Raw genomic sequence first — 16,191 nt, forward strand, 5'->3', positions numbered from 1 at the left:
TTTCTTGTTTGAGCCGTTCCTCAAGTTCAGATACAACATGAGTGCAATAGAATCCTGGTTTTCCACGGCGTTTCTTTGGGTGCAGCCTCCGCCTCCTGGTCTCAACAGCAGTTGCAAATAGAAATGATAAGAAGCAATAATTAGCATGATGGATGGCAGGGTAATGCCGAAGGTGAACCACAGGCTCAGAAGATTTCTCTTCTGTTCTCAGCTCTTTTAACCTTCTAGAAAGAAGATAGATACAACCAACAGATAGGCTGTCTTTGTGGGCGCGAAGATTTTATGTGGCTCTTTTCCTTAGTTCATGCCCTGAATGCTATCATTCTGGATATTATTTTCTCTTTTTTTTTTTTTTTTAAATATTTATTTAGAGAGAGTGCAAGCAGGGGGAGGGGCATAGAGAGAAAGAGAATCCCAAGCAGGCTCTATGCTGTCAGCACAGAGCCCGACACGGAGCTCAGTCTCATGAAGCAAGAGATCATGACCTGAGATGGAATCAAGAGCTGGATGCTTAACTGACTGAGCCATCCAGGTATTCCTGGATACTATTTCTTTGAATTCCTGAGACAACCATACGAGGCAACTATTATTACCCACGTAATAATAGTTTGTAGGCAGAGAAACCGAGGTACAGAAAAGTACGCAACTTGCTAAGATCACGTGGCTTGTAAAGAGTGGAGTGGGGGGCTTAAACCTGTGGTTTCAGAGCCCAGAGTCCCAATGCAGAACTGCCTCCTGGGCTGTGGAGACAGCACTGACCACTGGTATGGACCCCTCACTTGGCTGGGAGCACCTTGGAGGTAGGGAGTTGGTCTGACGTTTCCAGGACTTGATAGAGTGCTTGGTACACAGCAGGGAGGCCCAGCGTATGTTTGGTAGATTGGAGAGTGGAGAGAAGGCAGCAGAGAGCTTGGTTCAGGTTTGGCTTTAGGGTCTGGGATAGGTCCTTTGAACTTGAGGGCCCATGGCTTCTCCCTGTGTACCAGAGACCCTTGTTGCTGAAAGGCTTTCAAGGGTCACTCGAGGCTTTGCGATCACGCGTAATACTCTTAGGTAATGTGGTCAGGCCACATGGTCAATAAGGATTGGTCACAATAGGGTGTCATCACAAAATCCAAACAGCCTGTGATCACAGCATTAGGGTGTAAATGTGAGGACAAAGTTTGGGAATATATGCTAGCTAGAGAATTTTCAGCCTGCTTGTGAAGCAGGAGACATTTAGACTAAGCTCAGACGAATTTTGCCTTTGTTTCTAGGCTCCTTTTGCGTCCAAACTCTTCCCTCATCCATCCACCCACCCACCCACTGTCAGCTTCTTTCTGCCTTCTCTTAGGAGGGAGGGTGGCATAGTGGTTACCGGCAAGGGCTTTCGAGATGCACAGATTGGATTTGAATCTTGCCATGTTATCTTGGGCATGTTACTGAACCACATTTAGTCTCAGTGCCTACCTCTGTAAAAGGGAAGAAATGATCATGCCTTCCTCGTAGAACTGTGTCATTAAAAGATGCTGGCGTCCAAAGACATGCATAGGAATGTTCACAGCAGCTTTATTTGGAGTAAAGCAGGAACAACTGGAAACAGCCCAGGTGCCCAGCAGCGGGAGAATAAAGGTGTTATGACCTGTTCATACGGTGGACCATTGCTCGACAATAAAAAGAAACGACTCTTACACTCAGTATGGATGAATGTCACAGGTGTGATGTTAAGTGAGCTTCTAGAACAACGTAAACCTAATATACAGTGATAGGAATCCAAATGGTGTCTGCCTGAGGGAGGGCATTGACTTGAGAGGGTAGGAGGGAACCTTCTGGTTAGAGTTCTATGCTTCTGTTCACTCCGGGTGGTGGTCACATGGCTGTGTACATCGGGCCACTTTCAATGAGTTCTCCACTTCAGGTGTATGTGCTTCACTGTATGAAACTTCTATCTCAAAAAGAAAAAAAACAGGGGTGCCTGGGTGGCTCTGTTGGTTAAGCATCCGACTCTGGGTTTCAGCTGAGATCATGATCTCACAGTTCATGAGCTCGAGCCCCACGTTGGGCTCTGCACTGACAGTGTGGAGCCTACTTGGGATTTCTTTCTCCCTCTCTCTCTGCCCCTTCCTGGCTTGTGCTTGCTCTCTCTCTCTCCAAAATACATACAAACATTTTTAAAAGAAAGAGAAAAGCAGGTATAAAGTATTTAGCACAGTACCTGCTTTAAAGAGGACCCTCAGAAAACACTCTTTCCTGCCCCTGATGTCTTGGGGAACATGACTTTTTGTGAGATGAGCCATTTCAATGTGAGAAGACTGACGGCTGTTTGTTCCCTGGTGGCTTATGTTCCAAAAATAGCTGGGTCGTAACTGTCCAGATTTAAGGGATGCTTGAGACCCTTTTTTCTCTGGTGGCTCTTTTTCTCCTCTGCCCTGTCTCATCCTCTCCTTGGTTAATGTCCGCCCTTTGCAGGCTACGCAGTGACTGCCGGCTCCTTCTCTCGCCCGTCCACCACCGACGTGGTGGGAGGTGCCCCCCAGGACGAAGGCGTCGGGAAGGTGAGGAGAAAAGTCTGCGCGAGAGCATGGGGCCAGACCTGAGGGGGAAGTGTGCTGCCCCTGTCGTAGAGGTTTGTCACTTACTCGGTCCGAATGCCCTGCTGGATGGCTGGCAGGTAAAGGGTGACCTCGTGAGTCTCCTGTCGGCCTCCTTCCAACCGCTTTTGTGGGTGTGCCTTGAAAGCTGAATCAGAGAGTGACCACTGCTCCCAGACCTCGCCCTTCCCGGCCCCTTCTCATCTCGGCTGCGTTCTGCAGCTGACTACGTGTGCGTGAGACTGTCGAGACCAACCGTTGGCACCGTGGCATCCTCCAAGTGAATGGCGTCCAGCGCCCTCCAGCTTCAAACTGTCCACTCTGCCAAGCTCTTTCCAATCTTGGCTTTGACTTAATAGAGCCGAGTCTAGTCCTGGGTATCTTTGGGACTTTACTTATCTTGGGGCCTAGGGTCGCGTGTTTATTTCCCCAGTGGTTTTTTTTGTTTTGTTTTGTTTTTAACGTTTATTTTTGAGAGAGAGAGAGAAGGAGTGCAAGTGAACGGGGGAGGGGCAGAGAGAGAGGGAGACACAGAATCCGAAGCAGGCTGCAGGCTCCGAGCTGTCAGCACAGAGCCCAGCGCAGGGCTCGAACCCACGGACCACGAGATAGTGACCTGAACTGAAGTCAACACTCAACCGACAGCCACCGAGGCGGCCTGTTTCCCTAGTGTTCTAGAGCCGAGACCGGTTCAGCCCAAAGGCTGGACCGGGAATATGTGGGTCACTTTTCCTAAAGGATTTGCCCGGAGTATAGGAAAGACCTAGACTGGATCTAGGGCTGTCTGAGTCGTGTTGGGAAGCATGGCCTCAGGGGGGCTGAGAATACGAACAACCATGCTTGCTGATTCTTTAGCTCCAGGGAAATCTCCATCCAGTACGTCTATATGAGTCTGGAACCTGCGTTTTTAACAAATACGTTGGGTTCTCTGATAGAAAAGTCTGAACAAAGGAATGATCTTTGGACCTGAGCCCATGGGGTGGACCTAGAATAGAGTCTGGCCATATGTCCGGGGGCTCAGAGAAGTGGGGTCTGGGTTCTAGAGAGGCCCAGATGGGCCAGAACCACTGTTAATTGGAGCCTTGAGCCAGCAGGTCAGTGTGGTCAGCTGACTGGGCTTCACTGATACATGAGGGTCATTTCCCTGCATGCTCCTGGGCAGGAGTTAGGAGCCTCAGCCCTCATTTCTGGAAGTTTCCCTTCCTCCCTACTAACAGTGATGCCGGGGACAAAGGATCTTTGAAAATGAAACCAGATAAAATGTTAGGGCACTGAGCAGGGGGAGTCATGCAAGAAGGAAGCAGATCCTTTAAGATCACATGATTCTTCTACGTGGTAGAGTGAAGAAGCACCAAGAACTGTCCCCACGCTGCTAATGTCCTTCAGGAAAGAAGCTGTGTGCGTGTGACCAGGATGTCTATAATGTTGGCAAAAATGCTTACCTCCTGGTTCGCAGCCATGCGGATGCCTCAGTGCATCCTTTTCTCCCCAGTTACAAGGACTTTTATCTAATCGCATTGTTTTCCTTTCAGGCTTGTGATAGCCTTAAGATAGTCAAGTCTTAGGACGAGAACCGTATTTGTAACTGATAGAGCCAGACAGAGAGAATCTTGTATTCTGTTAACAAAAAAAGAACCTGAAAATGCTTCTTTCAGTCGGATCATGTGAGAGTTGCTGGGGAAATGGGGCGTAGTTGATAAAGTTGCTGACTGTCCCATTCCCAGGGACACTAGAACAGACCTCTGGTCTGCAGGATTTTGGTGGTTGATCATTTCTGGGGTCAAGGGCACAAGCACATTCTCACTAAGGCGGTGGCTGCTTACGCCACAGGAGGGTCCCTGACCCTAGTTCTCAAGGGACACTGTTCCCGTAAGATGCACCTTGAGAAAGGGGCGCCTGGGTGGCGCAGTCGGTTAAGCGTCCGACTTCAGCCAGGTCACGATCTCGCGGTCCGTGAGTTCGAGCCCCGCGTCGGGCTCTGGGCTGATGGCTCAGAGCCTGGAGCCTGTTTCCGATTCTGTGTCTCCCTCTCTCTCTGCCCCTCGCCCGTTCATGCTCTGTCTCTCTCTGTCCCAAAAATAAATAAACGTTGAAAAAAAAAAATTAAAAAAAGAAAAAAAAAAAAAAAGATGCACCTTGAGAAAGAACTTCCATAGTCCTGTCACTTGGGAAGTTCCATATCAGTGATCCTCTTTGTGGTAGAGATGCATGGTGTTAATGCGCACACTAAAGTCTCACAAAGTCCTGCAGCAGAGGCATTGATTTAATGTTTAATTCCTTTTTTATAAGAAAAATTTTTTTAATGTCTATTTATTTTTGAGAAACAGACAGACCATGGGTGAGGAGGGGCAGAGAGAGGGAGACACAGAATCCGAAGCAGGCTCCAGGCTCTGAGCTGTCAGCACAGAGCCTGATGTGGGGCTCGAACCCAACTGAGCCACCCAGGCGCCCCTAATGTTTAATTCCTGTTTACCCGAGCAGATCTCCCGGCTCTGGTGTTCTATGGAATCACTTTGGAAGACTGCTTTGTCTAAAATTCTCCCTTCCACCCCTCTGTCTTTCAATGCTGTACCTGTGACAGCTCTAACTCCTAGGGAGGAAAGAAATATTTCAAGGAAGAAAATCACTTTATCTAAGAGGTGAATTGTTGACTAGTAATTTGCAAGGTCCTCGGGACTTACTGTGCACGGCTTCCGTAAACGATGTGGTCCAGGAGCAGAGGACGTGAATTCTGCCCAGGATTGAAGGACACTCTTTTCGCAGAGTTGGTAAAACGCAAGGCCCACTGACTTCCTCATTATCAGCCAACTGAAGCTTGTGATGCCTTGTGCCTGGTTGGCCATTTAAGTAGGACTCTCAGGAGGGTGCTGGTAAGTACCTTTGGTCATCGCTTCCATCTTAACCAATTTTTTTTTTTCATTCCTTAGGTTTATATTTTTAGAGCTGATCGAAGATCGGGCACCTTGATTAAGATTTTTCAGGCATCAGGTAAAAAGGTGAGGCTCTTGGTCCTAGCGTCGTCTTTTTGCTTGTGAGATGTCATCATGTGGGGAATCCGTTCACTTTCTAGAAAAGTGGTGGAAGGCCCTATCCACGCCCTAAGTCAGTATGGTGGCTCCACGTGCAATTGCCTTTATGACCTCGGCACCGTGTGTAACCTGCAGATTGTGGAATTCGTGCTTGTTGCAGGAGACAGGTAGCAAGGTGAGCTTGTACACGACCAAGTTACGTCACAGAGTTTTAAAAGGGTTTTCATAGTCTAGACAGACATCAGAACTACTGCTCACTCTGCCTCTGCCTTTTTCTACCTCTCTGCCCCTTCATCCGCCTGTCTCTTCTATGCCTACACGCTCCACACCCCAGAGAGCTCAGACGCAGTTGACTCTGAAGTGGCATGTGGAGCTGAACACATCTGTCACCCAGTTTTCAGGATCCGCCTGTGCCTCTGCACCTGCTGCCTCCGACCCCCCACTCCCAACCACCGCCTGCTGCCTGTGCCCAGGGCAGGCCCAGTTAATGCCGGTCATCCTGGCATCATTAACAGCCCATAACTGTGCCCCCCTCCTTCTCAAAAACCTCCCGGTGCAGATGACAACTCACCTGGTCACCCATCTGTGACTGGTCACGGTCAGGTTTGTGGCCACAGATTTCAGAGTGGGCGGTGGGAGAGGTAAACATTTGAGAAGCCCCTTGTGCACACATCCCGAGGACTTTATGACGTGGGGTCCCAGGACAGACTGGCCTTCGTGTCTGCTTGGATGTCCTGATGACGTGTTGGGGCTCCCTGGGAGGGGACTGAAGGGCTCCATGGCCGTGTCACCTGTCATTTTCGTGAGGGCTCTTCTTGCCCTCACTTTCACCACTCTGGCTTTAGGGCCTTCCCTTTCTGCCTCTCACTCTCCTTCCCACTTCTCTGGTCTCTGCCTTGATCCCCACCATCCACTTCCTGATTTTGAAAAATGCCATTACTCTCTTTATATGTCCTATTCTGCTTTTTTGCCAGAAGAAACCAGGAATTCTAGTCTGACTTCTCCGTTATTTCAGAGGGAAAGGACATGACCGCAGGCTTTCAAGGGATGTCTGTAGCTCTTTTCCCCTGTGTCCAGAGTCACACACATGGGGGAGGGTTCCGACTCAGTCCACCACTGGTTCACTTCTGCTTTTGTTCGTCCAGAATTCGGTCAGGCAACCCTATCTCTTGACCTCATCGTAAGAAAAAAAAATACCCCCAAATTCCGGTTTTTATTGGTTGACATCCTTCGTATAGTGCTCCTAAGAAATCACCAATATGTGCTCAATCCAGGTGTTAATTTAGACACATGTCTGCACATTTCCAGACTGCTGGGAGAGCTCTGATCAAGGAACACCTACCCCAAAGCATACCACTGCCATATAGGAGTTTTACTGAGTTAACGGGGTATCTGAAGTGTTTGTATGTCAAAACTTAGGAAAAGTCACGTACAGGGATTTCTGATTGAACATTGACGAAGATGCCAAGTTAAATAGCCCATTGGAATGAGACTAACCGTTCCCCTGGGGCTCAACCAGGGCGAACAGCCAGGTCCTCCGGGCCTTTCCAGCTTGTTTATTTGTTTGTTTGTTTGTTTTACTAAAGTCCAGATAGAGTGATTGGCAAAGCCACGGAATTGGAGCCGGCCGCTTGGTCTCTGCCTGACTCTGAGTTCTCCCCACACCCTTCTCCTTGGGGAATGGCTGGTCACAGGGTGGGGTGGGTTGAGCACAAGTGGGCCTCAGCGTGTGACTGGGGAAGGGCCCCTGTCCCAGGGTTCACCGCAGGAAGTAGACCGGGGTGCCTTCCACTGCTCACACTCCCCGGGGCGGCCGCAGCACACCCCAACACTGAAAGAGAATGCTTGTTCCCATCAGCAGAGCTGGAGCCCTTTTATTTGAAGACATTTATTTTAAAAGAATGGCTTTTTTTTTTTTTTTTTTTCCTTTCCAACAGAGGTTGCAAACCGGCAGCCTTTGGAAAGAATGCAGCCTATAAATTCTTTTGTTGGGCCTGCCGGTATGTTTGTTTGTTCTTTTTTTATTGTGAACTTGTTGCCCGCGTTCTAAAAGTAGGCACTTCAAATGACATTGTAGACCTTTGGCTTCTCTTGAAAAACGCGAAGGTCGGCCTTCTCGGGGTCAGCCTCCCTCGTGGGGGCAGTGGACTTCGGCTGGGTGGGAGTGGCCTCCTTAGCTGGTTCCAAGCCAGGTGTCCCTTGTCACCCATCAGCCTACTTGCAGTGTTACTTGTTCTTAACACCTGTTACGACACCTTCCTGGATCCCATTGGCATTTGGGTTTGAGGCCCCTGATTTACAGGAATAGGTATTGAGTTCAGCTACGATCCAAGACTGGCCAGTGTAACCCGTGTTCCCTTATCCATTAAGTAGTTTTGTGAGTTGTACCTTTTTCTGCCACTGGAGTTCACGCCTTCCTGGTTAGCTTTAGCTCCGTGCCGGCCTGGGAGAGGGGAACCTAGTTCCCCGTGCAGCATTTATTTTCACGCTTGCCTTGTGTTATGAAATTTCATATTCCCACTCGGTTGGCCCTGTCACGTGTCTGTTATATGAGGCGCTCTTACTATGGTTGTAACCCGTTTTGCAACCTCAGCTTGCACTTTTAAGACCCATACCTTGTTCTCCCCGCACCGGTCCGCTTGTTTTCCGCTTGGTAGGGCTCCCCGCGGAGGGGGGACTCCGAGCCGGTTAGCTTCGCGGTCACGCGGACGGGGGCCCGGCCCTGCTACCGGCAGCCGGGGAAGTCAGGCGCTTCCCCACTTCCCCGGGGCCCTCTGGCCTGTGGGGCAGCACGGCCATCACGGCCTGTGAGGCGCTTGGGAGCGAGTGTTTCTAAAGCAGCGGGCTGGAGGAAAGCGAGGGCCTCCTGTGTGAGGGCAGACACTGAACGCTTTGTTGCGACTCAACTTGGTTGCAGATGGGCTCTTACTTCGGCTCCTCCTTATGCGCAGTTGACCTGAACGCGGACGGCCTCTCTGACCTGCTGGTGGGGGCCCCCATGTTCTCTGAGATCAGGGATGAGGGGCAGGTCACTGTCTACATCAACAGAGGAAATGTGAGTACAGTGCTGGGTGCCAGGTGGACGGGTGTGGGAGAGGGACACGTGTCCAGCGAGGAGTGACTGAACAGCCCGCCGGGCTGGGCGCTGGGCCCCGTTACCCAGGGGAGGAGAAAAGACCTGCCTCCTGCCGTCAGAGAACCCAGCGTTCCATTAATGGAAAGCTATACGCAGCGTGATTACTGTAGATGCGCGGGGACTGAGAAAAACGGTAAGGTCTGATGTCTGTTGTTTGATGTTTCTTTTTAATGTTTATTTATTTTGAGAGAGAGAGAGAGTGCGTTTGTGTGCGTGAGCGGGGGAGGGGCAGAGGGAGGGAGAGAGAGAATCCCAAGCAGTCTCACAATTTCACAAACCGAAGTCATGACCTGAGCCGAAATCACGAGTGGGCTGCTTAACCAGCTGAGCCACCCAGGCACCCCTGTTATTTGATTTTGAGTGTTGACCCCATACCTGAAACCGTTCCTCCTATTTTCTAGAAATGATTTCTGTGTAACATACGCATGGGGTCGGGGGTCCCCGTTTTTCAGGCGAAGCAGCCGAGGCCCAGAGAAGTCAAGCCCACTGCCCCCCACCACACGACTGGAAACGGTGGGCTGGGACTTGCACCTGGGCCAGCTGGCTCCCTGGCAGTATGTAGACACGTGCCCAGGGGGGCAGAGAGGCCTCCTGGAGGACACAGTGGCTGGGCAGGCTCTTAAGGGGAAGCAGTCAGGCACACAGGCAGGGGTGGGCTGGAGCTCGGCAAGCAGGTTGAGGCATGGGGCGGCAGGCCCCCTTAGTGCAGCATCGGGGGTCGGGTGGGGGCCAGTGCAGTGGCCAAGGGCTGTGATCCCTGTGTCCCTGATTCCGCAGATCCTTGAAAGGGGTGTGAAGGTGTCAGAAAGGTGCCTCTGCCCCTCTGCCGCTGAGTGGAGGGTTGGGGGGACAGGGACGGGGAGGAGGGGGAACAGTGCACCTGTGGAGGCAGGAGACCAATGAGAGAGCAGAGTCTCTTCAGCATCTAGAATTAAGAATGTTCAACAAGAGAGTGAAATGCATCAATTTTGTGACCAGCAGCCTTTGAGCAAACGTGAGAAAATGCTTATGGGCTAATGAGTGAAAAGAGCGATAAAGACTGCTTGTACAAACAACCTTGAAAAATACGCAGGGGCACCTGGGTGGCTCCATCGGGTAAGCAGCCCACTCTTGATTGCGGCTCAGGTCATGATCTCGTGGTTCGTGGATTCAAGCCCCACACTGGGCTCTGTGCTCACAGTGCCGAGCCTGCTTGGGATCCTCTGTCTCCCTCTGTCTCTGCCCCTCCCTCACTTGTATACACGCAAGCTCTCTTTCTCCCTCAAAAAACAAAAAACAACCCCCCCCCACCAAAATGTTAAAAGTACGCAAAATACATAGAGGACGTTAACAACAGATCTTTGTAGGTGGTGGGGCTTGGGTAGATTTCTAGCTTTCATTTTATCCAAGGAGCAAGAATGTAATACTTTCATAGTAAAAAAAAAAAAAATCGGTAAAAATGTACTTTTGAGCAGGGACCCAGATGCTCGCTATCCCAATCGGGTAACTAATCCAGTCGGAGGGGGCTGTGGTATTGAACTGTAGGCGGGCAGATGTCGGAAAGAAAGGACAGCCTTTTAAGGAGCCAGCGAGCGTTAGAGCCTTGGGCTATCTTGGATGCTTGCAGACCCTTTGAGAAAGCGAATCGAAAACCTGGGAGCCGAGATAACTTCCTGGCACCTGTGGCCGTGAGGCTTGGCACCTGCGTCCCCATTGACGTTCTAAGGGAGAGGGACAGGCACGTGTGGGGAGAGGTGAGGTGGTCATGATACAGGTGAGACCATCCGCATTTTTTTAGCGGCTGCCCAGCCACGTTTGCAAGAGGATGAAACATTTGTGTAGGTATTAACTTGTCAGGCAGTAAGGTGAGCAGCGCAGCAGCCAGCTGGAGAGTGTCTACACGAGGAATCTTGGAGCAGGAGAATGCCCCCCGACACGCGGCACCCATACGTTCCACCCCCCCAACCAGTGTATCCTAAATGCCCGGTGGTTGCGCTGAGCACCGAGATATTCTTCGACCTGTTGGGCCTCTCCCTGTTTGATGAGTGATTACGAAGCAGCACAGAGGAGTGGAAAACACGATGGCTTTGGAGTCCGATGGAACCTGGATCTGGGCTTTTCCCCTTACTAGCCTGTGCCATGTGGAAAAGGAGCTCAAAACGGGTGGCTCAGTTTCCTGATCGGTAAAGTGGGGAGGGTCAGAAGGTGTGATGTGAAGCCAGATACTCCCTGGGCTGGCTTGAGGGTGTGCAGTGGGTCCAGAGTACCTCTGCCCTGGGGCAGGTTTCGAAGTTCTTCCGCCTCAAGATATCAGATTGCGTGTTAATACTCTGATACTGACACGTCAGTGATTTGGAGGCAGAGCGTGTGTCCTCGGGTGGCTTTTGTCGCCACCGGGCACCGTTGACTCCCTCCCTCTGTCGGTGGGTGTTCGCTCAGGAAATCCAAACCTGAGCCACACGTGCTGATGGGCCCGGCTGTGTGCACCCCCCACCCCCTGACCAAGACCTACTGGGTGTTGGATTTTCTGAATCATGACGGTCAAGATGACTAACTCACGCACCTTGCAAAGCAGCTCTGTAAACTTGCACCGAAAGGCGCAGGAGACAAAAAGTAGAGATGCGCTTGCCCGTGTCAAACAACTTTGGGGAGGAAAGGTAAGGGCAGCTAGAGGATGCCGTAGGGACAGGTGTGTAGGTAGGCAGGCAGGTTTATAGAGTGTCAGGACAAGGGGGAGGTGGAGTCATCGGCCAACATGACCGTCTCCTTCCCTCTAAAAGGCATCAGGCTGTGGGAGACCCTCTGGCTGCACAGGTGAAAGGGACTCCTTTTTGCCACGAGGAGAGAGAAGTTTGGGTGCCCGTGATTATGCCCGGGCGTTTCCCGCTGATGGGAGTGCTTTGGGGGTGGCGTTTGAAGCTCTGGTTTTATTGTGTTTTTTCTTTGTTTTGGTTCTGTTTTTGTTTGTGTTTTCCATTTTGTCCTCCGTCCTGTTTCCCAGGGAGCCCTCGAGGAGCAGCTGGCCCTCAGCGGCGATGGCACCTACAACGCACACTTTGGGGAGAGCATCGCCAGCCTGGGCGACCTTGATGACGATGGCTTCCTGGGTCAGTGAGCTCACACCTGCCCTCTGGCTTCGCCCCGGCAAGGCGTGCTCCTGGGCCCACCTGCCCCTCTTGGGAGGCCCCTATGGGGAGGGGGTGCCCTTTGGAGAAGATGGTCTCCGTGCGGACACTCGGGGCTGGGCTCTGAGCCCACCGTGCTTTGGCTTGTTGCAGACAGGTTTGAACGCGCGCCCTCCTGCCACCAACCTTTCTTGTGTCCGAGGCTCTGCCATGTTGCTGAGCGAGGAGGGAGTTAGACCTTCTGAGCCCCGAGAGCGACAGCGAGGGGACAGATTTGAATGCGTCCGTGCCGGGAGGGTCGGGCTGTGTGTACTGATGTCCACTCTGTCTGGACTGCGGATTCCTTCACGGTCTCGTGGCTTCTCTCTCTGGTCTGTCCGGTGCCTCTGCTTACTGTGTATGCGGTAGGCAGACGTCGGGACGTGGGGGAGCCGCCTCGCTAGGGGGACGCTGAGGCAGAAGTGGGGGGGCAGCTCTTGCCTCAGGCCAGACAACCAGGCTCCTTTGATACCCCTCATGCCCCGGCCAGAGAGGACCTCGGCTTGAGGTCCTGTGGGCGCGTGCCCCTCACCCTTGACCTCGCTTCTGCAAACACATGACTTTTGTTAGAAGCAAAGGGAAGAAAGTCAGGAAGATCTAGGCTTTGTTCCAGGGGTTGTCAGTTTGTGAGGGTAACGTTGATTTTTTTTTCTTTCTTTTTCTTTTTTTTGGGGGGAAGTGAATGCCATTTTGTGCAAGTCCCTTCTCCAGGAACAGTTGACTCTCTCAGTTATGCAATAACCATAGTCTATGGAAGTCCCCTGTCTGACAGAAATTTGGGTGGGTGGTTTATATTTGCATTTTTTTTTTTTTTTTTATTGGATGGGTCCATGATTTTTTTTATGAAAGGATGAGGTCGGAACTTTTCTGGAACTAAACCCTTCTCAGTTTTGATGATTTTCTTCCTACTTTTTTTTTTTTTTTTTTTCCTGCTGAGCAACTGTGGGTCTACTTTAATGTCTGAGCAACCAACAACCAAGAAATTTCTGGTACAGAGGGACCCACGTGAGGGCAGGAATGAGGAAAACTGTCCTTACAGTATTCCACGTGGCTTTCTAACCCATAGCTGTTTTTCTCTCCTCAGATGTGGCCATTGGTGCACCCAAGGAGGATGACTTCTCGGGGGCCGTCTATATCTATCACGGCGACGCTAGTGGGATTGTCCCTCAGTACTCAATGGTAATTGCTGTGAGAATAACATGCTAACTGTTCATACCTTCATCTGACAAACACATAGGGAACCTGTAGTCCATACCACACCCCGGGGTACAGAGGAAAACACAACACGGTTCCTACCTTCAACCTTCTCACCCTCCAGTGAAAGAGAGGAACAATTGGTATTGCTTATTAAAACTTAAAAACCTATTCAGAGACTCCCGAGTTTGCTCACATTCGGGGATGCATTCTGCCTGTGTGAAAGATTACATCCAAATTCTTACCCCCAGTTAGAGTTATTTATTGAAGATGAGGAAGAGGCTTGCTGTTTTTTCGTGACTCCTTTATCAACCGTCGGTGCAAGCCAAAGGAATATGCTGTAAAATATAAACTTTTTAAAAGTTTATTTATTTTTGAGAGAGACAGAGACAGCATGATCGGGGTAGGGGCAGAGAGAGAGAGACAGAGAGAGAATCCCAAGCAGGCTCCGCACCATCAGCTCAGAGCCTGACTTGGAGCTCAAACTCACAAAATCGCGAGATCATGACCTGAACCGAATGAAACCAAGAGTCGGACACTTATCCGACTGAGCCACCCAGGCATCCACAAAATAGAAATTTTTTTAATGTTTATTTATTTCAGAGAGAGAGAGAGAGAGAGAGAGACAGAGGGTGAGTGGGGGAGGGGCAGAGAGAGGGAGACACAGAATCTGAAGCAGCCTCCAGGCTCCGAGCTGTCAGCAGAGCCTGACGCGGGGCTCGAACCCATGAACCGTGAGATCATGACCTGAGCCGAAGTTGGACACTTAACCGACTGAGCCACCTAGGCACCGTGAATTGTAAAATATAATGTAGAGAGACAGTGGTCCACAGAAGAGGGGGCTTGAAAGCTTTCACGGGGCTGATGGTTGTAACGGCACTGAAATGAGCTGGTCAAAGCTCTGGCCTTGGGCGCCAGACTTGGGAATGTGGAAGTGGTTTGAGTTCTGGTTTTTTGCCATATCAGCTGGGTGTTCAATCTTGCTGATGGTGTTAAGCCCAGCCCATGGGAAAAAAGGAAGTCACTCTTTGGACAGAAGCATCGTCAGGGTATTTGTGGATGTCTGTGTCTAGAGTTGGCACAGGCCTGTGTTATTCTCCCAGGGAGTGGGTCAGTGACAGAAAGGGACTGAGCACAAGTCGAGAAATTTCCCATCAGCAAATATTGATCTGTTGAGCGCTTTTTATGTGCTCACCGCTTCCTACTCCTGCTTCTATTTCCCATCATGAAGAAGCTTGCCTCGTATCTTGATTATTGCTAAGGAAACAGAACTTTTAACGGAGTCACGTTCTCATAAAATGTTCTACAAGTGAGGTGTTAGTAAAGCGTCAAAGCCTGTTCATGCACTGAAGTACATGAAGGTAAGAAAGAGACTTTACAAGTTGATTTTAAGAGGCAGTGCCCAAGTGTAAGTTCAGTCCATGCACTCATAATTGCTCTTCTTGGAGGAGATACAAGTGAGCTGATTAAGGGTTGAGGGTTGATTCATCGCCAGCTTCCAGCACCCTCTCTGCTGGGGCCGGCCCAGCTCGGTGGCTCCCATAGCAGCAGACACGGAGCGCAGAGAGGAGGGACCACTCTGCCCTATTCTTTTCTTTAGTCCTTGTCGTAGTCCCATGAGATGGTATCTTTATTTTCCACCTTTTCTTTATGAGGGGTCCAGCCCAGGGAGGTGACTTTGCTTGTCCAGGGTCTCCGGCTAGTAAATGGCAGTGTGGCCACTGAAACTTTGCCAGTCTGACTCCCAAACCTTTTATTGTAACCACACCCTCAACTCCACATTGGAGGAAGGAACACTCAGGGAAGCTCACTTGGAAAACTTAGAAGTAAGGAAACTTATTTTGCTTGTGAGGCATGCATACTCCAAGGGGCATGGGTTTACCCGGACCACCGTCTTTTCACTAGAAATGATGGCAATCAATGGTGGCAATAAGCTCACAGGTGACTCAGCCAATGTGGCAGGAGGAAGAGAGCTTTGGGCACGGGCTGGCGGCCACGTCTGTGTGGTGCGGGCTGCTGTAGTCTGAGGTAGGGACCCTCTTCCCGATGTGACGAGCAGAAAGTCATCCAGGGAACCGTGTCCTCGGGCAGTTGCCGGGGTCACTTTCCACGCATCCTCCTGGAAGCTTGTTCCTGGACCTTGGAAGCAAATCATAGGGAGAGGCAACCTGTCAGAGACCCCTGCTTCCCTCCTCCAGTGTTTTGTTTTGTTGCTGGGTGGAATCCCTACAGAGAACTGAAGTACAGACTTTGTGGTTAGCGTGGAGTGCCTTCAGTCGGAAGCAGGGATCAGCAAGCAGCTGGACCCATCCTGCCTTTGTCAGCAGGCTGGCAGGCTCGTTAGCTTTGACAAAGAGAAGTGGTTTGGGGCACTTTAAAAAAAAAAAAAAAGGAAAGATACAACTCTGCTTATGCTTTTGTAAGCCGCTAATATGTATATGATAAGGTCACTGATTTAAAAGGAAAAAAAAATCCTTTAATGACAGATTCTTCAGGGCTGGGGTCCAGACAGAGCAGGCATTGTGCTGGTGAACCAGAGGAAGAAATCAGAAACAGCTCTGGGCAAAGGAGTTGCTTTTCTTTGGCCCAGACTGGTATTATTTCTGCCGGGTAAATTGTGAGATCAGGGCTGCAGTTTGTCCGCGTTACTCTTTAACTCATTCCTCTTTCTTGAGTTCACCATGAAAAGTGTTGATTTTAAGATCCTTGTGTGCCTTTCGCCATTTGAGAGTCCCCTGGGCATGTCATGGCGGCCCGTGTGATCTTTCTCCTGCTAGTAAGGACACTGCACGTAAACCTGGTCAAGCGGAGGTTTTCCAAGGCTCCTGGTTTTCATTTAGGGTTATTAGCACTGAGCAGACTTATCTTCCTGGCTTTATGGCATAATGGCCTGCAGATGTCTGTGGGATAACTTAAGCCTGCATCGCCACCCCCAGATGGACCACCCCTTCACTCTTCCCCCTCGTCCCAGCCACAACATAGCTTAGAAGGGGAGACCCGGGACCAGCCGCTGCTAGCCTGCCTGGGCTGCGGAGCTGAGACGGTGGCCTTCAAAAAGTGGCTTGGGAGAAAGAGACACACATACATGTTTGTTTAGACAGAGTCATGTGGGATGAGGA

At 50.6% G+C, this 16,191-nt stretch overlaps 1 protein-coding gene across 2 annotated transcripts in view; it reads left to right on the forward strand.

Moving 5' to 3' along the window:
- The window catches only part of ITGA9 (integrin subunit alpha 9), a 344,865-nt gene that overhangs the window by 50,219 nt on the left and 278,455 nt on the right, over positions 1–16,191 (forward strand). For both annotated transcript variants that reach the window (XM_086720437.1, XM_086720438.1), the window contains exons 7-11: positions 2,449–2,534; positions 5,498–5,566; positions 8,517–8,654; positions 11,716–11,821; positions 12,963–13,057. In XM_086720437.1, the coding sequence (XP_086576563.1) occupies positions 2,449–2,534; positions 5,498–5,566; positions 8,517–8,654; positions 11,716–11,821; positions 12,963–13,057 (494 nt within the window). The remainder of the gene's footprint in view (positions 1–2,448; positions 2,535–5,497; positions 5,567–8,516; positions 8,655–11,715; positions 11,822–12,962; positions 13,058–16,191) is intronic.

The sequence above is a fragment of the Puma concolor genome, chromosome C2 (genome assembly GCF_028749965.1).
Source record: "Puma concolor isolate L17-30 chromosome C2, mPumCon1.1.hap2, whole genome shotgun sequence".
Classification (NCBI taxonomy): domain Eukaryota; kingdom Metazoa; phylum Chordata; class Mammalia; order Carnivora; family Felidae; genus Puma; species Puma concolor.